This window comes from Cimex lectularius, unplaced genomic scaffold, assembly GCF_000648675.2.
Source record: "Cimex lectularius strain Harlan isolate CLEC.00 unplaced genomic scaffold, Clec_2.1 scaffold31, whole genome shotgun sequence".
Taxonomy (NCBI): domain Eukaryota; kingdom Metazoa; phylum Arthropoda; class Insecta; order Hemiptera; family Cimicidae; genus Cimex; species Cimex lectularius.
The window spans coordinates 1,451,409-1,476,352 of NW_019392645.1; the positions used below are offsets into that span (position 1 = coordinate 1,451,409).

Genomic DNA, 24,944 nt, shown 5'->3' on the forward strand with positions numbered 1-24,944 from the left:
TACTTAAAGATTAATTCATTGCAAAGAATTTAATTGGTCAATCGGACCACGAAACCTAATCGATTTTATGTGTGTGTGAATATTTTTAAAGGAGTAAAATTGATTTTATATCATGATTTTTATCTCAATCATAGATTTATGCTGTTTACTTATGTAAACTACTCTCAACATCGGTTTTGCACGTTTAACATATTATTGCCTTAATCCATATATGTTTAGCGGTATATAATTATACCGAAATAAACTATTTCAATTAATCATTTTATCTAAGGTGTTAGTGGAGATGAAAAAGTTGGCGTCACGAGCGGGATTCGAACCTACGACCTAAGGCTCAGTACGTCGCTCTTCTAACACCTGAGCTTTCGTGAATTCGTATTATTATTGCCCTGGTAGCCGAGTGGTTAGGGTAATAGACCCTCGGCTCGTGGACCCTGTCGTCGTAGGTTCGATTCCCACCATCACCCCTGACCCTCTTTTCATGCAACCCTTCTCCTCCCCCCCTGCAAAAAAAACGCATCGCTCTTATAATATATCGCGTTCCTTGGCTAATATGGAAAGTTCATAAGTCTATTAAAAAAAAGTCAATAGAGAGTAAAGTATATTTAAACTTTGATTGGACTGCACTACAGTTATAAGCAATAGGTAAACATTGGTTAAGTCCAAAATTCATCAGGAATTTAAAAACAAATCGCTAACAACGTTGATTTGAAAATAAGTCGAATATCAAAACTTGTCATAATTACAATGATATTTTTTAATAATGCAGGAATCGGTAAAATGACTGTGCGGGGTTTGAAAATATGACTCGTTGAGACCAAAATTCATCAGGAATTAAAAAAAAAAAAATAGCTGGAAACGTTTATTTGAAAATAAGTCTAATTATTCAGAAATCGTGAGATGCGGTCGATTTCTGAATAATTATCGATTAACGGTCACTAATTACCACAAATAAGTCTAATATCCAAACTTGACATAGTTTTAAGTATATTTTGTAATAAAGCAGGATTCGGTAAATAACTGTGCAGGGTTTAATAATATATGTTAATAAAACTATTTAATTGTTAATGTTTAATTATTTCAGAAAGCATTAATTTGTTCTTGGTGTAACCCCAAATAATTGCTACTGGCCTCCATTTTTTGCAAAGAGTCACGCCCTTTTTGTTTAATTTTTCTTAATAACAAAATTTGTTAATTTAATGTAAAAAAAACTATATTGGGTTAACTTTTAAAGTTTTAATTTAATAGTGTCAGAAAAGTAATAATAGATTTTTTTGGGAATAACAAAAGAAATGAAAACGCTCGAATATAATTTATTTATTTCTCATAAAAGTATCAAGAAATCAAACAAAATATAACTAAATATAGATACAAATTTGAAATAAATGCTAAACATTATAAACCTAAAAGTCTAATGATTGTCCTATAAATTACTGCCGGAAGCATCACAAATTTTAGCTACAATTTACCTGGAATGTTATTAAAATTTGTTTTTGGCACTGGGTTTCCGTTAGGCTACTTTTGGGCAATAAAATTTATACTGATCCAATTGTTTTTATGTACATAAATAGCCTTTAAGATTTTCGTTTAGAGCACGACATGAAAATCTATTTACAAACTGTGACAGGAATATAATTTTTACAGTTATCAAGTCAATATTTGAGCCAAAGCGTATGATAATAGTCCCTTCATTTGACTTGTCAGGGAGTAAACACAACTAAGAAATTTCTCCAATTATGCATTTACTAATGGGACAAAGTGAAACTATTATTATAGAGGTTCTTAAGAGGATAATTAATTTCTATTGGTATTAATTAAATTAAATCGGATTTTGTCTAGAAACGTAAAGTGTCTGCGATCAAAATATTAACGATATTCTCTGCATCGGCGTGTTAGGTGTTATTATTTTCTCCAAATTTACCTTAGCTCACTCCGCAGGCTCTTCGTTCTGGCTGTTGTTGGAGGGTAGTTTCTCTTTAATAAACGGTTCGTTCGCATGGCACAATTTTCTATGTTTGTGAACGAAGTAGTAACTAGGAAATTTGGAGCCGCATGTCTTGCATGGATAATACTGTACATTCATGTCTTTGGTGTCTTTTTCCGGGTTGTTGACAGCACTGAGGGTGACGGGGTTCAAATGTCTTCTCGTGTGTTTTCTGTAGCAGTAATGGCTTTTAAAAGTGTGTTTACAAAAGCCGCAAATAAAAACTCGCTTGTTGTCTGTGTCGTTTCTCCCGTTTTCGCCATCTTTCGAGTTGTTTTCGCTGTCTGAGAGGACGCCGTAGTTTAAATTGAGCACCCTTTTAAACCTGACGGGCCCGTCACAGCAGGCGATGTCCTTTAAAACGCCTTTGTTGGATTTCACGCTGACCGTGTCGGAAGAATGAGAACCGAAACCGGGAGATCTGTCCCGCTGGAAGTCGTGAAGAGTCGGTGGCGGAGGAGGCGGAGGTCGTTCTACGGAGGTCGAAGGCACCGGGTCTTCGCCGGCCGTCGGCTCGTGTCCTCCCGCTTCTTCGGGGACGCCGTCTTCGCCGCCGCTTCTTCCTACGACGTGCGGCACGTTGTACGGAGGAAGGCCGAAAGGAGGAGGGATCGGCGCCGAGAAAAAATGAGGAGGAGGCGGAGGCGGCCAGTACAACGCCGTCGGGATGTATTTCCTGCTCGGGATGGGTTTCACCAGGTTCGGGCTCGGGTTTCTCAGCCTCTCCCCGAGAAGGTAGTTCCTGCAGATCTCGACCGCCCTCGGCATGTGGAGGAGATGGGTCGCCAGTAAAATCGAGTATATGTTCTCGGGATTCAAGTCCAAGAAACCGGTGTTTATGAAGTTGAGGATCGCAGCGAAGACGTGAGGGCTTATGCTCGGTACGGATATGTGATTCCTTTGGGAATTTTCTAAGAGGGACTTGATGTAGCCGCTGTGGTGGGCGAGCAAGGTCCTCCGGCCGGAAAACTGACGGCTCTCTTCACCGACCCCGACCGTTATCATCACGACGGCTTCGTTCTCTTCGCCCTTCAACCAACCCCTGTACAAAGAGTACATTTCACCGCACCGATTACAACCAAATACTAATTGTTCTAAATTAAGAAGCTTTGTATAGCCCCGTCCTGGCGCAGGCGTAACTCGTCTTCTTTCTCATTGGCTTAGCTTTCTTCCCTCCCCCAACGAGGGGGTGCTTGAATACACACATCCGCGAAATATAATTAATAGATCCAACGTTCAACACAGTCTGTTTACCATCTTTTACCATCATGTTTTTGGAATGCTTTATGCTGTGTACTTAGCGATTTAAATTAGCTTTATTAAAACTTTGAAATCTTGAAGAACAAAACACTTATCTACAATAGACCCAAAACATGGCTATTAAATAAATGTACCCCTTAACGACTTTTATAGGCCAACCGGTTACTCCTGCATTATTAAAGTCCTGAGGTCTTCCGATACTAGATACTCTAAACAGAGTGTTCGGCTAATCGTGTTACAAACTTTGCCAGCAGATTTTACATTCGAAATGGAACCAAAAAGACCTAATTAAGTATAGTCCGAATCTCAACAGTTTCGGAGTTATTCCCCTTTTTCTGATTTTTTAAGATTTCACAACCTCAGTTCAAATAAACAATGATAACCCCAAAACTAAAAGGTTTTGAGCGAATCCGTTGATACCATTGAAACCTACGTTAAATTTCCAATAAGATGTGGTCAATGATAAACTTGTAAACGTTCGTGAAATAAACGTTTTGGTAGCGAGAACTTTGAAAAAAAATTATTAAACTTACTGTAGTGATTCTAAACTACTATTTCCAAACCTAGAGACCAGCAAATTTCAGAAAACTTACTCCATTTAATATCCTTCTTGGTGATGCAATTCCTTTTTAATTACTTTTTTCAAAGATGAAGAAATTTATTAAAGAAATGTGAAAACCGTGGTTGACGTATTGGTAAGGTGGAAAGATTTTTTAAAAAAATTAATAAACCTAAGGAAATTTTGAATGAATTTTACCACCACGACTGCAACTTTGATTAAAGGATTATTGTATTTTTGTTCTATTTCTCCGGAATAAAAGAGTTTTAAGATGCAATTCATTTTTAGTTCATTCATTCAAAATCTAATAAGTTTTTATTTTTTATTGTTATTATTATTAATCTTTTCACCTTTCCAATCCGTCAACCACGGTTTTCTTCCTTTTCTCCATCAATTTCTTCATCTGTGGAAAAAAAATAATTAAAAAAGATATTACACCACTAAAAAGGATATTATTATCACCAGGTATGAGAATAGGGTAACCCTCATATGGATACCTGCTCATAAGGGGCACTATGGCAATGAGGAGGCGGACAGCCTGGCCAAGGAAGGTCGGACCACAACCGGTATTACCCCACTCTTTAAGCACAGCAAAAGAGAGTATAGGTAGCTGGGGCATGAAACAATTCCTTAAGGAATGGAATATGTCCCCAGGATGCAGGCAATCGAAGGAGTTTCTGAAGGAAATCAAACCTAAAGAATCGAAATGGCTATTCTCTAACTCTAGGAGGGGAATAAGGAGGCTGATAGGTATCCTAACGGGCCATTGCCCCTTGAGAAGACACCTCTTCATAATGGGTACTCTACCAGACCCCTTCTGCCGCTTCTGCGAAACAAAAGAAGAAACGGCCCGACACTACCTCGCAGAATGCGATAGGTATGCTAGGGAAAGATTTAATACTTTCGAAGGAGAGGACATAACCAAAACACTCCCCAGGATAAAATGGTCCACAATCCTGGGGTTTGTGAATAGGTCCAATAGGTTTATGCAGGACTCGTGAGCCGACCAGGTCCCGGACCTTTTAGGGATGGGGTACGGGCCTACTCAGGCTTTTAACCCCTCGGGTCCTGGTCGCCCGCCCTGTGTAATATATATAAAAAGGATATTAAATGGAGTACGTTTTCTGAAATTTGCCGGTCTCTAGGTTTGGAAATAGAGGTTTAAAATAACGATAGTAAGTTTTAAACTTTGAAAAAAAAAAAAAAATTATTTTTCATAGTTCTGGCTACTAAACGCTTATTTCACTCACCAACGTTTACAAGTTTAGTATTGATCACATCTTATCGGAAATTTAACGTAGTTTTCAATGGTATCATCGGATATGCCCAAAACCTTTTAGTTTGGAGTTATCATTGTTTATTTGAAGCAAGGTGGTGAAATTTTAAAAAATCAGAAAAAGAGGAATAATTCCGAAACTGCTGAGCTTCGGACCGTAGTTAATTAGGACTTTTTGGTTCCATTTTGTATGTAGAATCTACGGGCAAAATTTGTAACACGAGTAGCCGAACACCCTGTAGAAGAAAATAACTTGTGATTCTCTCTAGATTGAGATTAGGTCACATCAGGCTAATCCGTAATAGGTTTTTACTAGGCAACAACCTTCCATCTCGTCCTCGATGTACAGTAATCCGTTAACACTCGCGATTTCGTCATTTGCGGAAGTCCGATTTCTTTATTCGCGGGGGGGAAGAAGTTAAGAAAATATTTTTTTTTTAAATGGATTGGCGACTCTAAGAATATTTCACCGTCAGCCCCTTCTAATTCACATTAATAAATACAATTGCTCGTGCAAAACATATATTTTGTCGGCTATGTACATATAAAAAAATCCCCAATTCCCCCAAAAAGCGGAACATGGGACCCTGAAACTCGCTACCGTGTCTAAGAACCATTCTTAAATCCGGCGGCATGCCTACACGCTCGCCGTACGGAGCCATGGCATGACGCGCCTCTATGTGGGAAACATCGAGCAACCTTTCTCTGTAAGGTTAGAATAGGAGAATTCTTCTGAGGGCTTTTAATTGGAATTGTTGGGTTGGATATTACTTGGTGGTACTCCGCAGTTCCGCTCCGTGTGTCAAAAAAGGTCGAAGTAATGCTTTATAGTTCGTTCTTTGCCTTCAACAGCGGAACAGCGATTATAAATAGGTAATCACAGCATCACCCCTTTTGTATAAAATAGTTCGGGTGTTATAAGGGTACTTCACATATGGAAATGGGTCTGGACAATGGTGACATCAATTCGGACATATCGATACTTTCCTTAAAACTATTTCCCCATAAGAACGACCAAACCTTCACATTCAACAATTCGTCTTCATCAATATAGACATTTGGTTTATTAAGTTTATATTAAAAGAGGGAACTTCATAAACAGTTGTCAATGTATTTAGTAATGAAAATAACGGTCAATTATTCTTTTTATGTAAGGTCTTGATTGAGATGAAAAATTTAGTGTCACGAGCGGGATTGGAACCCACGACCTTCGGCTCAACAAGTGGTTAGAGCAGCGGCGTATTGAGCCGACGGTCCTGGGTTCGAATCCCGCTCGTGACACTAGCTTTTTCGGTGGATTAAACCAATAAACATAAATAGATTAATAAAGGCCAATTTTCAACACGAAAAACCATTCGCGCGAATTCCAAAAACAGAAAAAATGGTGTAGAATGCATTTACAATATATTCTCAACGATCAGTTTATCTACTCGGGGTGAAACAAAAATATTGCACAAATTGACGACCTTTTCATTTTTTTCTGCGGTTTTCTAAATAAATAAAACGATTTTATGACAAATGTCTCCATGACGTTATTTCATTTATATATGACTTTTTATTATCGTTAACTAAAACGAGGTCGTTTTAAATCTGTTTCAGGCAATCAGGTGATAGATAGCAAAGAGAACACTGCAGCAGCGCAAGAGGCGAATTCTGAGGCCATGAGTAAGTATTTTCTTCTATACCGAGACAAAATTGTAGTTACTAATGCCAAAAAAAAGAAGCTAAGACTACTAAAATTTATCCATATTTTTACTGTCTTAAAAGATTTACTCATTTAAATCAAACTGTACTATCGCACCAAAATCGGCAACAACGTGAGAAAGTTTAGTTTAAAAAAGTCTTCGCTCCTTTTAACTGACTGTTCGTTTGTCACAAAAGATAAGTAGAAGAGGGACTCCCTTGGGATGGCCCATGGGATGAAAGCCTTTTGTCATCAATATTCTACTCTTTTCTTTCTTAACGACTAAGAGCTCAACAAGAGAGACCCGAGATTAATAATTAATACTTAAATAACTGAAAAAGTAGCCCTCAATTTAAATAGATTTACACGGATTTTAGTCCATATGTTCACTGAGAGGCAAAGAGTGGCTACCCCTTAATATTTTTATTTATCTCTTAGACAATCCTCCATTGACTGTCATACAATATTTGGTCCGTTTTAAAGGATTAGAAGTAAATAAAACAGAGATCAAATCTTCTACTTGTGTTTACAATTGGATTTTGGAAATAAATCTTGGGGATAGATAATCTCTTGTTTGTTGGTTTTTCTGTAAAGCTTCTACAGTGGTGCGACTTTCTTTTAAGTTGTACCATATTTTTTAATGTGTGTTTCTTAGTGAAGAAACATACATTTTTACCCGAGAGGAACAACACAACTAAAATGGGTTTTTACGAACATATCACCATCAAACATGGACATCAAACCATTGTCACACTCAAAAACATAGCAAGAAACCAGAAGAAACTAGCAGCTGCTACAAATCAACAGATTTTCTTACTAAAATATAGACAAAAGAAGGTATTTCCTACTCACATAAAAAATAACGTTAACTTCACAAACGCCGCAATAATACAACCAAAGACATACAGAAAGCCACTCACAAATTTAAAACAGACATTTTAAACATCGAAATTAACACTTGCATTGATAACATTAAAACACTAACAGACAATATCCACAAATTGAAACACATTGCTTGTACCGTGCTACCAACTGACATCTCTAACAAATTTTACACTTACCAACAAAATATTATGTCAAGCTATTCGACCAAATCAAAATAAACACGTAACACACAACACAAATCATATTTTTTACGTTTCAACTTTGTTTGCGTGATGGTTTTAAGTGATACAGCTTCGGCTAGAAACCATAGCACGTATATGGCCAGAGTGCTTAGCACGCCCAGAACATCTTCGGAAGGGTCTTCCATCGCTACCAAGGTTATCAAGAAGGCATCATCGTATCACATGTCAGATCGTTTTATTGTTTCGAATGTACTCCATAATCGACATTCTACCGCTGCTAAGGTCAAGCATCGATTTCAACAAGTTAGGAGTGTTAATGTCAGCTTATACACTGTAAGGCAAGAGACTTTCAGAAGCACGATTACGTGCGAGAAGGCTGCCGATGGCCCAGAACTTTTGACAAGGCGCAGAACAGCTCGATTAAGTTTCGCACGAAGTCAGTTGGTCTGAGCAAGATTGGACTAAATCTTGCTTTCGGACGAGTCAAGGTTTTAAGGTCTTCTGACGGCCGAGATAGGGTTTGGAGAAGAACAGGAGAGGTAGAGGGATATCCCTGCAACATTTCCACTCCGGGGAAGCTTTGGAGGTGGTGGTGTTACGGTGACACAAACTTGATCTTCATGGAGGGTTCCCAGTTGCGGCTATGCGTTGAAGATGTGTTATCAGAAGTTGTTCCTTACGTGCCACTAATTTGCGAAGGTTTTATTTTTATGCATGAAAATACAAAGCCCCACACAGCTAGGAGGATCGTTAGCGACTACTTAGAACGGGCTTCAATTTATAGTTTGGCATGGCCAGCATGAAGTCCCCGAAAACTTTTTTTTTTATTTAGCTGTATAAGAGGGTGGCCACTTTTTTTTCTTCTTATCAGTGTGTTAATTTTGTTTTACGAAACCTTTGTTTCCCCTTGTATAAATGTAGTATAATATGTATTAAATTTAGTAGTTTGTATATGCACGTGCAGTGTCATTTTCTTATGTTTTTCATGAATTATAAAGGACTTTTTAATAATCAATTTAAAACAATATAGTATTGCTTTTACTTGTTATTTTTGTAATGTTTACTTCTCTCTCGTTCCATAACGGATTGAAAGAGGAATTAATCTGAACAATAAAAATATTCTACATTATTATTCATTCTTTTTGTTTTTAATTTCGGAGAATGACACTCGGGGTCAGCGAGATTTAATGGTTATTGGCAGAATTGTAATGGTTATACTAACAGTTATTAATGATCATTAAATTATTTAAATTTAAATTTGATACATCGCGGAATTGTTTCCCAAAAAGGAATAAAGCGAAGGATCATTTACAGATATACATAGAATTGAAGCAAAGCAGAATTATACATCCACATATGGTAGATCAAGTTTAAGTGAATTAATTAATTATAATAATGGTATATTTTTAAGCAGACATCAGTATTAATAGCCCGATTAACTAAACAATTACATGTAATGATATTTGAAAGGAATATTTCACCAAAAACGTTTAACAATTCAACACATCTACGTATCGATAATTGGAAAAGCCGGAAAAATAAGCTACTCAGACGTGTTTATTCGTCAAAATTCATAAAGCGGGGAACACACCCGATTCAACGCTATGCGACGCTACTCTACTCTATGCTACGCGATGCAACCAAGTTCCCCATTGTCCAGATTTTCGTCGAGTAGCATCGAGTACAGTCGAAGACAAAATAACCGGATACTCATATTTTTATTCAAACTACATGTATTATCGTAATTACAACGTTAATTACAACATACTTATTTTAATATAAACCAAATTAACCGAGATTAAAAATTCATTAGTTTTTATTAAAATAATAATAACAATAATAATTTTAATGGTTTGGTAGAAAATTAATTAAAACACCGGAATACCATTTTTTGATATAATGACATTAACTAACAATTTATTACACGGTTTTGCTCATAAAATTTAACTAACAATTTATTTCATGGTTTTGCTCATAAAATTTAACTAACAATGTATTTCATGGTTTTGCTCATAAAATTTAACTAACAATTTATTTCATGGTTTTGCTCATAAAATTACACCATTTTCGTCGAGTAGCTCAGAACAGGATACTCATATTTTTTGTAGTTTATTTCAAACTATGTATATGTAATTTTGTCGTTATATTAATTACAACATTATTATTTTAATACAACCAAATTAAAAGAGATCAAAAATAGATGAGTTTTTATAAAAATTATTTTATTTTTGATGGCTAGGAAGAAAATTGATCAAAACACCGGAAGAACTTTATTTAAAAACAATTAAGTTTAACAAACTATTTATGACATGGTTGTGCTCATAAAATTTAACTAACAATTTATTACATGGTTTTGCTCAATATAATACATTAAGAACAAAACAGGAGTTGCGATTGTCACACTGATTATTGTGATACACGCTGTGTGACTACGTGGCGTGCGGTTGACGTCGCCTATGTGCACACCTAGCAAAACGAGACAAGGCGTCGGGTAGCACAGAAGTCGCCAAACTTCATATTAAAAATGAGCCATCCGTCCGTGAAATGAAATCAAAAACAGTGAGTAAATTCGTTCTTGTGATTCAACAACGCCTCAAATTTCGAATTCGGTTACGAAAATTGACGATAGTCAATGATTCAATGTCGTGCATATGTGCGTACCTGTTGATGAATTGGACTCACGGTGTATGCCGCGTAGCGTTGCATCTAGTGTGTTCCCCGCTTAATGAACAACAGCAGTGATGGGGTGTATGCTAAAAACCACCGTTTGACGGTTGTCCAATTGGGTTTAACACCATAAATAAATACACTTGCAATTACATCACTAATGATAATCGAAATGGCTAAATAGTTTCGCTTCGCGTTCATGAGTGATAATCGCACGTCGGAATTAAATTTGCCTCGGTAATTTTCGGTAATCGTTTGTTATTGCGGGCCGGAGCTTAATTTTATCAGAAGGGGAAGAAAATGGAATGACACACGGCGGTTTTGAAACGTGCCGCATTGACAGGGCCCAAAGGGATCTAACTTAATTTGCCCTATAATCCTCTATAACGGTGGTCCTTGATGACGGATGGTCCGAATGGTTACAACCGGTTTAACTTATTCATTTACACCGGCAAAGTCAATAACGCAACGCTTCCCCTCCCGACAGCGAAAAATTACGGATTGAATAGGAAAACTTTTCCCGGCTGAGCAAACAGTTTTAAATTGAATGAATCAATTGAGAATAATAAACTTTTACTTGGCTGAAACGTGAATCGATGATGAGAAAATCTTATAAACTTTTTTTTCTATCTCTCTCTCTATCTCTCTCTCTCTTTTACATCATGTTTTTAAAGTGGTTCTTACGTAAGCTAAATATTAAGTTTTTAATCAAAGAGCTTTTAAAAATGGGGTAATTAAGTTTTAATATAATCAATTCTAATGCTGTATAATTATCAAACTTTTGCATAATTAAATATACATAATTTAATTTTTTTCTTTTTAAAATCGTTACAAAGGTTAAGTGGTAAAAGTGTTTTGTATATTAATTTTCTAATAATCTGGTGGGCAAAGCTCAAGAAAAACTAGCTACCGAAACACTAGTCAGCACACAAAGACAACCTATGTATCACATGGGCAATGAGAACAACCTCTACAATTGCACTAGAAACTTCGCTAAACTTACCTCCACTGGAAACATTCGCACAAGGACAAATCAGGAAACGTCATTTAGGCTAAAAAAACGATCAAATTTGATGTGAACTAAACAATCATAATTAATAAAATCATAGACTTTTCTTTACAACAGCCATGCGAGGTTGACACACGGACTTTACTGTCTTATTTTAATTGATTTATTTTATTATTTAAACTGTACTCGCTTCTGTACACTTGAATTGGAACGATACAGAGAGCGTTGGTGGGCCGAATCTGCAAAGAAGCTCTGACATCAAGAGCGACGTCGATACGTGGGCCCTTGGAGCACCTGACTCGAGGAAGGGTCATCCTCACCAGATTAAGGATAGGCCATGCCTGGTTGACACACGGACACATACTTTTGGGCTGAAGCCAGAAAGGTTGCTCGATGTGTCTCACATAATTGAAGGGTGCAATTTCTTGGCTCTTGTAGAGAATATGTAGGATTGTCCCCTATACGAGAATCGTGCTCTAACAGCGATTATCTGGGTCCGCTATATCGACTTTTGAAGGAAACTGGATTCTTTTATTGTATGTATATGGTAATGATAGTTTTCTGTATCTAGCGTGAGGTCAATAAAATCTGACACCTATTCTTAAAAATGGGGACTGACTACATGATCCCAGAAAAACTCATTACAAGTCTCAACAGACTATACAGGAGTTGAAGTCAGATACAATGATATGGTATATAGATGGCCCTAAAACAAACAAAGGAAACAGATCGCGTTTTTTGTACAAGACCAAAATATGAGCAGTTCAACTCATTAGGACAGTACGGTTCGGTCTTTCAAGATGAAATACATGCCATCAATGCTTCTGCCCTAGAAAATCTTAGGTGCCAAGACACAGGAATTTTGGGTAACCGAAAACAAGCAGACTGGCCAGAGGAGGATCTGCAAGACCTTCCATATACAAGGTGTTCGGCTACTCGTGTTACAAACTTTTCCAGTAGATTCTACATTCAAAATGTAACCAAAAAGTCCTAACTAACTATGGTCCGAATCTCAGCAGTTTTGGAGTTATTCCACTTTTCCGGATTTTTTAGGATTTAACGACCTTGCTTCATATAAACAATGATAACTCCAAAACTAAAAGGTTTTGGAGAAATTCGTTGAAACCATTGAAAACTACGTTAAATTGCCAATAAGATGTGATCAATGCTAAACTTGTAAGGTTTGGAAATAGTAGTTTAAAATCACCATAGTAAGTTACACTGGCAAAAAATCTTAGGATAGCGAAGCAGCTATCAAAATTAGCGTGTAAAAAAATCACATCAAAATAAAGTGAGTGAATGCAACCAAAATCTCCAAAATCTGGGGAAACACAATAGCCTGATGATATCTTGGGTGCCAGGACACAGGGAATTTTGTGTAACCGACAGACTGGCCAGAGGAGGATCTGCGAGACCATATACACGCGCTGAACCTACAGTTGGGGTAACAAAAATAAATACAGAATCCTCCATGCAGATTAGTGAGAGAACCCTAGAGGCGCTAGATCCGGGTAAAGTGGCGATAGCTGAAGTGTTTATAACAGCCGAAGGTCGTGGGTTCAAATTCCGCTCGTGACACTTGCTTTTTCATCTCAACCAAGACCTTAGATTAAAAGCATAAATAATTAATACGATCAATTATGCCTACTAAATATTTTATTAACAATATTCACTGCTGTAATATATTATGTAATATATGTAATATAACTGTAAGCTTTTTCACTTGGGCAAGAAAATTCGTCATATTGCTAATCATAATGCTAGAAAATGAAATTGTGTAAAACCGATTTCATTGACAATCACCTCTAAAATCCTGGGGTTTGAAGACATAGATTTGAATCTTAAAACTCATGGGAATATAATGGATGAAGAAATGTTGCAGGGAGTGCAGAAAGTTTCCGACGGGGAAAATGATGTTGACGAGCATGCTGGTGAAGATCTTTGTTTCTTTCTTATTGACAAAGTCGTCGATGATTTCTAAAACTAAATGTTTTCTGAAATCAACTTTAAACGAATTCCATCACACCTTGGTGCTTCGGTTGTAAACGTTATGAAGGGAGGAAGATAATTTAATTTAATGTGTTGAAAGACTGGGGTATGCTGGGCAGTTAACCACAAGGAGGGTTTTTTTGCGAAGTTCTTGGTCCTATTTCTGCCATCATTTTTCAAAAATTTCTCCTGTCATCCAAATTTTAGAATCGGAATGGTAGTAAACCGGCAAAGATTTTATATTTTTAAATGGCCTCGATTTTTTATATTTTCCAGTCGCTACCAATTTTAATTTTTCAGTTTCATTTCGAGTTGCAGCAACTATAACAGTTACCATTTCTTTCGAGTTTGACACACCACTACTAGTCCTTTTTTTTAAACAGCTTTGCAAATTCATGTGCTTTAGTTTATAAAATCGGTCCATTTACCCGGAACGTTTGCGCTCCTTTGAACCTTAAACTACTGCAGGAGGGCTTCGATGTCAGGATGAGAACTTTTTTTAAAGTTTTTTAGTTTAGTACGGTTATTTTCATGTTCTTGTTTTAATTGTTTGCTGTTTATAAAAATATTCGAAATCGTCGTGAAACTAACCTCTAGTTGCTAGCCAATTCTCAATTTTGTCCCATTTGTTTTAAATATGGAAATTATACGGATTTTTTTTCTTCAACCGTAAAAGTTTTGCGTTCATCTTTGCACGGGGGCGTCGGTGGCCGTAACGTTTTAGGCGTTGACACGGCGCTCATCACTGTAAAGTAAAGGTCACGGGTTCGAATCCAGCGGCCCTGCATTAGAACCCGACATACTTACAAATGGGCTTTTTTTTCTTTGAAAAACACCGGCACCTCGAGGGTTGATATAAGCCACTGCTGTTGCGAACCCACCCCCGTAAACAAAAAGTTACATAACTTTCATGGATAATATGTTACATTTGTCAATACAATTGTGTTGTGCAACTAATTGAAAATCTGTTACCAAAAATGAAATGTGAAGGAAAAAATTTAACTTACCGCCATGAAAATTTTTGAAAATTCGCACAAAATATAAAATGACGTTGATCTGTATCGTTTTCCTTCCCTTTCTATGTGCCACAATTCGACATTATCCATGGCACGATGAAATTTTCCCTCAGGAAAAAAAATATCTTTGAGCATTTCTGTTCTCTTTGGGTAACTGGCAAACTGTGAAAAGTTGTCCAGAATAAAAGTGCGCTGGCTAAATTACTTCCTTATTAGATATTCTCATAGGCGTTTTATTTCCCCAGAAATAAGTTTATTTTTTTCCCTTCGATATTTTTAAGTCCGGACATTCTATACATTAAATTATATCAAAATGGGTCCGGAATTAGTAGCAAACCCGTTCTTTTAAACGATTTCTATATTGAAATCTGCCCAGGTGGTGTAAAGATAACTAAAAAATGTGGCAAAAGGCACTGATTTAATCTGAATTATGCTCGTGGGGAGATTTAGTTTAAATACCGCGATTAATTACAACGTTAAAGAAAAAAAAAAAACCCGGTCTCTGCTTTTTGAGGGAAAGGATCAATAAACAGCTTTATTTAGATTGGCAAGTTCTTTGAGGTAATTAATTTAAAAAAAAACTTCCGTTTTCGTTGTAATTTTAATAAACGAACTGGAGAAAGCTCGATTACGAGTTTACCTTAAAAGGAGTTTCGTAACGACGTTTCGATTAAAAAAATCAGATTAGGGGTTAAAAAACGTGTTAACAGATTTGAGCGGTTTCATTTAATTAAATGTAAGTATTAATATACATTTTGGTGTGTAAAGGAGCCTGTAGCTTGTTAGAGGAAAGAAGGGGGACCCCACGAGGCAATTTTGTGAAGTCTTCCTAAGTTAAATAATAAAAGAAACCCACATCGCTTTCACAAAGTGGTTCCTCTCCCTTCTGTGGACTCTTAATTAAATGAACCGACTAGAAAAGCAAACTGCATTTTAAATGCTCTGTAATTTCGAGAGTATACGTCTTTCATAAAGAAGTTCTTTACTTGGTGATTTTTTTTTTTATTTATAACTTCAACTTTGCAGAATATTTTAGCGTGCTTGATTTTTTTTTTTTGTATTTTCACAATGCTTTCTACGACATACCGCGCCCCCGAGATACTCTTTGTTTTTTAAAACCGGAGGGGGGCGTCTCGGTCAATTATTTCTCAGTGGAATACGAGATTTTTTCCTCTTTAAAACGTTAAAAATTATCCTTTTTAGACTTACTTACCGGGATGAAAGCCCCTTAACGAGTTTACAATGCTGAGCTTTCCGCTTGTTTAAGAATAAATCGTATGTGTTTCCTCGGCAAATATCTCGCTCTGAGAGTGGGAGAGTTCTACTGAGATGTTGAACCAGCACAAACAAAAGTACAACTTAAACTCGTTATTTCACGGTTGTATACCATAGCAACGAAAACTTAATGATTATTGCACGCTGATTTCCCAAAGGGAATTAAAAACTTATCCTTCCAGAAGCGTCGTACTTACAAAGGACCCGGGAAGTATTTATATAATAGTGTGAATGAGGAAATCTTGTCCTAATTCAAAATCAACCTGGTAAATCTTCAGATCATATCTTAATACTTTCCGATCAGTTTGTTCTGTTACCGCTGACAGGACCCGAACACTTCTGTGGCATAGGAACTCGTACTATCAATGAATACCTCAGACAGAGGGATAAAAAGAAAATGAGGGCACGATGTAGCTCTCTCATTGGACACAAACAATTCAAGAACCTCCTAACAAATTTCGGAAGGAAACAAGTAATGGAATGCATCAAAGGAAGCAGGAAAAAACTGCGAATCCTAACAGGATTCTTAACAGGACACTGCAAACTAAACGGGCATGTAAAGAAGATTGGCATAACCTAAGACGGCACGTGCAGATTCTGCAAAGAAGCAGAGGAGACTCCAACACACCTACTAACAAACTGTGATGCTAAATTTGTCCGCAGGAGGAAGTGCTTTGGGATGTACGTGGTAGAACAAATTCAACCATGAAACCGAGCCTTGATGAAGTCCTTTGATGAAATAGGACCAGGCTGTAGGCACAGAACTGGGGCTACAACAGCTCTTAAAGGGAGCAGTATATAACACTCCGACTAATACATCTACATCTTATCGCTGGTTTGGTCCGTCCGTCAAACGCGTTTCAGCTTTATGCCAGTTTGGATGCTTGGGTTTCCACCGTTCATGAACTTTAAAAAGGTATCCGAGTAAACAGAAATCGCAAATCCTCACCACTGAAAATGGCATAAAGTCAAAACGCTGGCTATGACAGACTAAATAAGCGATGATGGCAGGCCAAAATAATCGTTAACGGTACTACAGATTCATCAAATGACGCGATGAAACAAACGGGATGCAATTTGAGATCAACTTAGATTAAGAATGACCTTAATTTTTATTATCATTATTACCTCAGGGTTATCGGGATTTTCAAATGTATATAGTATTTCTGTAGTGTGCTAATTTATTAGAATAAATGTAATTTATTAGCGTGAAAGAAAGGGATTGGTTAGCGTATGGAGTTCTCTGGGATGAGCGTGTGACGTCTGGAGAGTAACAGTAATTTATTAGCGAGAATGGTGTGGTTCAACCCGGCCCCAAGGAATATCGAGTACTCTGGGAGAGTTAATACTTTTCTGTTTTTAATATTAGAACTATCGACCACTTTTTTCACTCACGAACATTCTGGATGAATATGGTCTTAGGACTGAATGTGCCAATCTGTAGATATAATTAAGATTGTTTTGCCTTGATGATGACCTTAAAATAGGTCGAAAGCTTGGCAATAACAATTGAATTTGTTTTATTCTTCAAGATCATATCTTGATGGAGAGTGTTCGTGAGAGTTAATACGACCAGGTTTCTATGTTTGTTTCGGGTGTTGTGTTTATGTTAATTTATATCGTTGAAGCTAATTTATTAGCGTGAAAGGAAGGGGTTGTTGTTTAACTCCGCCCCCGAGGATAATCATTACTCTAGGGTGAGTGTGTGACGTCTGAAGAGTGAAAGTAATTTATTAGCGAGAATGGAGTGAGTTCTTGGATCGTTTTATACCTATTCTGCAATCACCTGAGGTACAAATGATCCATTTGGTTTTCACATAAAAGCACAGTCTGTAACAGATCGGGACGTTCAAATGGCTGCAGGTTGAAAAATGCTCGTGAACTATCAGAAAAAGAAGTACAATCACGCAGAAGGCCGGAGATAAACTCAGCTTTTTGTCGCCCTATAAACTTCCTTCCTACATTACCCGTACATTATCATTATTTATGGTGTGGGTTGTTTTTAATTAAGTCCGTTGCTTACTTTTTATTTCTTGTGACGACGTGGCTTGATGAAAAAACAACCTAAGCCTTAACGATTAAAAAGAAGGAAAAGACAATTATTATTATTTAATTCATTTTTACTCGTTCATTAAGATATGTATAAGAGTAGATCATTCGTCAAATTCTGTTTAGTTCATTTTTGTAAAATAAGAGGAAATGTTAAATGAAGCAGGTCATACCACTGATATTAAACCTATCCGTGAATGTAATTTATTAGCGTGAAAGGAAGGGATTGTTTAACTCCGTTTTACGTTTAATTTTATTTATTTTAATAAAGACAATCAATTTTCCCTAACACTTCTCGTTTAGAATTTAAATTTAACTTGAATGATTTTAATCGCCGATATACACAAGGGTTTTTGGTTACTCGTCCAAATATCCCGTTGACCATTCTCTCAATTGTTTATCGACCTCGTGTAGGGATTCTTCTTGTCCCACATTATAAAATGCTACATCAAAGTAAATCCGCAGTTGTTGCAAATTTGTCAGGATCGAAGGGCGTGTTATCTATTATCCAGTCACACAGGGATTTAGGGCTTCGCGCTTAGGGGTGGGATTACGATTCTCGTCGAATAATGTTACCCGTATTGTAATTTTTGCCGCGTTTGATCTACTACAATTGACATTGAAAGGTTTTATTAACTATGGACGATAAAATTGTGAAAACGCGAAGAGATGGGGTGGAAAAAAAGCTCTGCGAAAAAAGTTATTTTCCAAATTGGACGGCATAAAACGAAGAGGAGTGACAGGCAAGAATTATAAAATCTGTTTGATCCTCTTCATTAATCCGCGTATTACGCTAATTCCATATCTTGGCCGCCCTTTTGTCAGTCCACAATGGGGTTACTCTTTGTTTATACATAAAACGGAACCCGAAACAATGGACGATTGAATAAACACAAAATTCAACCGACCTAACGTTGCCAGTTCTTTATAAAGCCGAATTCATTATTATTCGACAATTTCCTCCATTTCCATTTCAGCACATCGTTAATTAATAAACCGAACCATTTTCCACACTCCAAAATACATCTTGGAACAATATGCAATGTAAGTCTTTCAAAGCGTAGAAGTATTTTATTAATACAGTAGACCTCGTTAACCACCGGTTGCATGTGCAACATAAAGCGGGGAATACATTTACCCGATGCAACGCTACGCGACGCTACCCGATGCTGGCCGACGCAAATCCACTCATAAAGTCATTTTTTCAAAAATTGTATTACCCCCGTGCACATCTGCCAGATGCCACCACTCTACGCTACGTGATCCCCACTGTTCAGATTTTCGTCGGGTAGCATCGAGTGCAATCGAAGACAAAAGAACCGGACAAATTTATCAAAACACCGGAATAACTTTATTTAAAACAATTAAATGTACCTAACAATTTATTACACGGTTGTGCTCATAAAATTTAACTAACAATTTACTGTATGGTTGTGCTCATAAAATTCAACTAACAATTTATATCATGGTTTTGCTCATAAAATTACACCATTTTCGTCGAGTACCGTCAGACAAGACACTCATATTTTTTGTAGTATTTCAAACTATGTATACGGAATTTTGTCGTTATATTAATTACAACATTCTTATTTTAATATAAACTAAATCAAACGAGATCAACAATTCATATAAGTTTTTACAAAAATTATTTAATTATGATGGTTAGGCAGAAAATTTATCAAAACACCGGAATAACTTTATTTAAAACAATTAAATTTAACTATTTATTACATGGTTGTGCTCATAAAATTTAACTAACAATTTATTACATGGTTTTGCTCAATATAATACATTAAGAACAAAACAGGAGTTGCGATTGTCACACTGATTATTGTGATACACGCTGTGTGACTGTACGTGGCGTGCGGTTGACGTCGCATAGATGTGCACACCCTACCAAAGGCGTCGAGTAGCATCGGGTGTGTTCCCCGCTTAAATCGTGCACAGAAGTCGCCAAACTTCATAATAAAAATGAGCCATCCGTCCGTGAAATGAAATAAAAAACAGTGAGAAAATTCGTTCTTGTGATTCAAGAACACCTCAAATTTCGAAATCGGTTACGATAGTTGATAGTTTGTGGATTAGATGAATTGGACTCACAGTGTATCACAGGGGCCAATGGATTAGGGTGAAGTATAGCAACTCTGAATCTACATCTAGAGATTTCTGAAACTTACCGTTCATCAAATATTTACCTACACTGTATATAAGCAATTATAAAAAGTACAGTAGTTTCTCGTTAACCGCGAGGGATACGTACCAAGCATCGCCGTGGATAATAGGAAACACCTTGAAATTCAGGCTTTGAAACATTTTTTTCTCTATGCATACCAATCAGATACATTCTGTATCGCGAATCACGATTCGGGAACCATGCGGGGCCGGCGAACCATATTTCCTGGACGAAGGGGGTGTACGTTCTGCTCTATATACGGCCACGGTGATTAAGGCCTTATGCACTCGTCTTCTGACAGCAGGAAGGCCAAAAAAGCAGTGCTTGTTGTCAGTATGTGTAAGCTGCTGTACCATCCTGAATGCAATGTTTAGAAAAAGCGAAGCATGGGATTGAATGCTAACTTGGGTTTTTTGAACGTCATCTATTTCATAACCAGATTCATCACCTAAAACAATCACAAACGGTACTGATGCGATACCAAAACTGGCTGCTACTGCGAAACAGCGTTTAGCAAATGTCCATCGGTCCAAATCGATCCAAATATGTGGTATTTAGACTAGGGACTCTCAACACGACACACAGAAATGACACATCTTCACAGAAAACAAACACTTGAGCCCTGAAGATGATCTCAATAGAAGAATATAAACGTTGGCACGATAAAGAGTTTTTCTAAACCTATGTGACACCAGACCGCATCTCAAGATATCCAAATAATCACTGATATCAAAGATGAATGCTATTGCCATCGTAGTTCCCTACGAAACACTGCGAGACGCCGTTAGACGTTTTCGAGAAACTGGAAATGGAAAATTTCCATTCGAGTCACATACTTAGGCGTATACGTAAACAGTAGACTGACGTGGAATACACAAGACTTAAGAGACGATTACAACTTGAATGACAACTATGAAAAATTCTAACATCAAACTAACCTTATACAAGACTCAATTGCGATCATGACTAAAATTTCTTAGTGTTAGGTTGATATTGTGATCATGACTACAATTTCATAGTGTCAGGTTGATATTGTGATCATGACTACAATTTCATAGTGTTAGGTTGATATTGCGATCATGACTACAATTTCATAGTGTTAGGTTGATATTGCGATCATGACTACAATTTCATAGTGTTAGGTAAAATTTCTGTTTTACTTTCTTGCAAGTTTTACTATGGAGCTTTACGAGGATGTGAACTTTGACGAGCATAAAATGGATGCACTTGACGTATTTCTTGTGCCTTTAAAATTAACACACAAAAAATTTCTCTGGGAAGACGCAAATTTCCAATTATCGTACGACAAACACAACCCACAGATATGTCCGTTCACTTGGTACTTCGTCATAATTGAACACCAAAAGAAGCACAGGGGGAATTGAAAGCTACAGGAAACAAAGCCCCTTTGATTTATACCGTCAAAGAGCTGACGATCATGCCATTCCCAACGGGTCCACTACAAAAAAAAAAAAAAAAAAAAAAAAAAAAAAAAAAAAAGCCAGAAAATAAAAACAAAGCAACGATTTAGCCACGATAACGATGGATTGAAAATTTTCTACTGTATAGACGACATGGTTGCATTCATAGAATTTGTCAAAGCTTATACACGAGGGGTTGAGAACATGACGTGTTTTTAACATTAGTTACCGACGTTATTTTTCCTTTTTAAAAGCCGTCTTTTTTAACCCTTTTTTTAAATATTGACAATATGTATACACAAATAACGATTTTTTTATCAAACTAAATTCTCTGCAATTGCCAATGAAATGTAATATACAAAAATGTACTTAATGTTTGTAAGTGTTTAATTAGGACTATTGAGATTTAGTCAAATCTGTTTAGTATATCTCACCATTGAATCCCTTTGGTTAATTAGTAATTAGAGTTAAACAAACACCATGTAGCAGAGCAAGTTAACTGTTATTTGGATTAGCACTTAGATGAGTTGGCAGTTTACTCTCTGTTTGCATTTCTCTCTCCCTCCCTTCAAACCAGCCCTTAACACCTAACATATTAATGCTTGCATTGATTTTATTTTCTTCAGACTTAATTTCATAACTTCAAATACAATTATTCAATTTATAAGCACACACAATGATTATGTTAAAAATTATTTGCATTATCGTTTAAAGTGTTCATTTTAATTATTCCTTTAATGTAATTAATTTGTCATGAACTCGACAAACCAATTAACAAACTTGTCCAAATAAAATATTAATGAGAAAGATTTTACTTTCACTTTATTCTGCAACGCAAGAGCAATAATGATCGTTAGTTTTATTTTTGTGTGGCATTTAGTGATTGTTAATTAATGATTATTTAGAGATGGTGAGATGCGGCCTGGTGGGGTGTAGGGTTAGAAAAACATTTTTAGATACACTCGTAATAAAACAACCGGATGGCACATTATTCATAGATTATTTCAAGATCGTGAGATAGGTTTTAGAAAACATTTTCTTTATCATGCCAACATTTCGATCTTTATTGAGATCTTCAGGGCTTGGGATTTATAAACATTGTTTAAATTATATAAATACATGTAGAATGTGAAAAAAGTGAATTTATGCAATGCTAGAAATTTTAGACTCAATCAAAGTATTTGTACTCACAGAAAACAAACACTTTGAGTGAGTACAAATACTACGGCACGATAAAATGTTTTTCTAAAACCTACGTCATACCAGACCTCATCTCACGAGATCTCCAAATAATCATTAACTAACAGTCACTACACACCACACATAAATCACAGATTGGTATCAAAAACCAAGAAACAGATCGCTACCTCAACTTTACACCACACCATCCCCTTAATGCAAAATAAACACGGTCAAAGGGCTACTTTACAGAATTTTTATCCTAAGCCATTAATCTTTTCACCACAAGAAGATAAAGATATACAAACATACCCTGCATAATAATCACTACCCTAAACATATAATCAACCTATAAAGATATTTAACAATAATAATTATACACATATTTCCTGGGCTGGATCCCAAATGAATGTTACAAAGCTTCTTTGATAAAGCTCAACATCCCACAGGGATCACACTTAAGCCCCTTGCTATTTAACATCTTCTAGGGGATGGGGATAAAAGGAGTGGCCACAAGGCCTTCGAAACCTCGACTTGAGTAGATCTATTGTGCTCTTTTAATTTTATAAGTCACTGACCAGCTTCAAATTGTTAATCAACGTACAAAGCCTTGCCAACGACTCCTAAGTGTAGGATTGCAGTTTTTCTTCTAGTTTCAAGAATCTTCACCTACATAGACTTTCACAAGTGTCCAGAATAAAGTTTTTAATTAAAAAAAACTATAGATTTGAAAAAAAATCCATAATTAATCGTATGTTACACCGCCAGAAGGTTAAAAAAAGTTCAAAAATATTTTAGGAGAAAGCTGGGGTGGGTGGGTTCAAGTCAAGAATTCAAGCGGCCCTGAAATTTACAGTGATGAGCCCCGTGTCAATGCTTAAACCGTTGCTCCTTCCTAACCACTAAATTTTAAAACCCATGTACAGTTTTAAACATTAAAAGTAAATTATGAATTATTAGGGGTTTTATAATTATTTCCTTAATTTAAATAAAGTACTCTCGTCATCCACGCCATCCATCATACACTCGTCATTCATCCGCGGTTACCCTTCTCCCATCGAGTTCTAGTGGAATGTGGCGAATCTAAAAAAATACAACTGAGCATAATTGGATTCTTATTCAAATAAAAACTTGAAAATTTTGTACAGAAGTTCATACATAACATTTTCGAGAGGCACACACGATACTGAATGTGTCTAATTTGTATACAGATGAAAGAAACACTTTGAAGCCTGAAATTTGAGGTGTTTTCCGTAATTCACATTGGTACTTACACCCCACAGACACGAGAGTATACTGTAAACTGTGATTAAGGAGATATTTATTAATAAGTCTAGAAGTTGCCATAGCATATAAGCTATGTAATAAACTCAATAATTCTAAACTAACATTTAAATTCCATCCAAATCATTTGTCAGACATACATTTTGTTACAAAGGTATGCAATATATGTTTAAAATAACTTTGTATTGCAACCAATTTCTAGTATGATAAATAGCCAATTCTTAAAATCTTTTATCCAGCGAATTTAAAAAATAAGATAGAACAAAAACCAGATGGTAAGTCACCTTTTTATTATTTATTTGTTTGCTTTGTTTTAGGTGGGGGAGATTCAGAAAATACAGCAGCTGGAGTGGCATGTATAGTATGCAAAACAGAATCGAGTTGCACGAGAGCTCTTCCTCGGTATCAAGCTAGTCAGTACAGTTTGAAAGAAGAGGACATACCGCCTGATGCAAGAGTGTGTAATTTGTGCCACTGCAAAGCAGTTCGATCCCGTTTTACCAACTGCCCTATACTCACTTGCCCTAACACTAAAGGATTTAGGGTTAAACGACTTCGTCCTTTACCTTGTAAATGGGCAGATTTGCCTCCACAAATAAAAGAGCCTATAATAAATGAATTTCGTAAGGGTCTTAAAATTTCATACTTTTTAGTTTATCATTAAACAAATTTCACGGCTAACTTTTTATTATAGAAATCGATGAATCTGTGACGAAGTGTTGTTCAGTATGTTACAATCGTATTGTAAGAAGAATAGGCATTCATACTGTGGATACTGGTGGAAGTGGGGATTCCGCTATGCCTAGCTCGCCTTGTTCTCTGAACTCGTGGTCGGAAGAGGAAATTTCAAATCTAAAAAGAGGTTTGAAACTCCATGGAACAAGATGGCATGAAGTTGCTCAAATAGTTTCAACAAAATCATACAACCAATGTATGAACTTCTTTTTTAAGTACCAAAAGAAGCTTGGTTTAGACCAGCTTCTTCCACAAGACATGAAGGTATGTTGTTTTTTAAGGACATAAGCATATTTGTTAGTATTTGTTAAAATTGTTAC

At 36.4% G+C, this 24,944-nt stretch overlaps 2 protein-coding genes across 6 annotated transcripts in view; one reads left to right on the forward strand and one right to left on the reverse strand.

Annotated features, from left to right (window-relative positions):
• The window catches only part of LOC106670463 (nuclear receptor corepressor 1), a 43,154-nt gene that overhangs the window by 12,522 nt on the left and 5,688 nt on the right, over nucleotides 1-24,944 (forward strand). For all 5 annotated transcript variants that reach the window (XM_014400844.2, XM_014400845.2, XM_024230429.1 and 2 more), the window contains 3 exons: nucleotides 6,676-6,741; nucleotides 24,207-24,512; nucleotides 24,584-24,888. In XM_014400844.2, coding sequence (XP_014256330.1) covers nucleotides 6,676-6,741; nucleotides 24,207-24,512; nucleotides 24,584-24,888 — 677 coding nt within the window. The remainder of the gene's footprint in view (nucleotides 1-6,675; nucleotides 6,742-24,206; nucleotides 24,513-24,583; nucleotides 24,889-24,944) is intronic.
• LOC112128398 lies at nucleotides 1,385-3,488 on the reverse strand. The gene has a single exon (XM_024230430.1). The coding sequence runs from the start codon at nucleotides 3,038-3,040 to the stop codon at nucleotides 1,925-1,927; it is 1,116 nt and encodes a 371-aa protein (XP_024086198.1). The 5' UTR covers nucleotides 3,041-3,488; the 3' UTR covers nucleotides 1,385-1,924.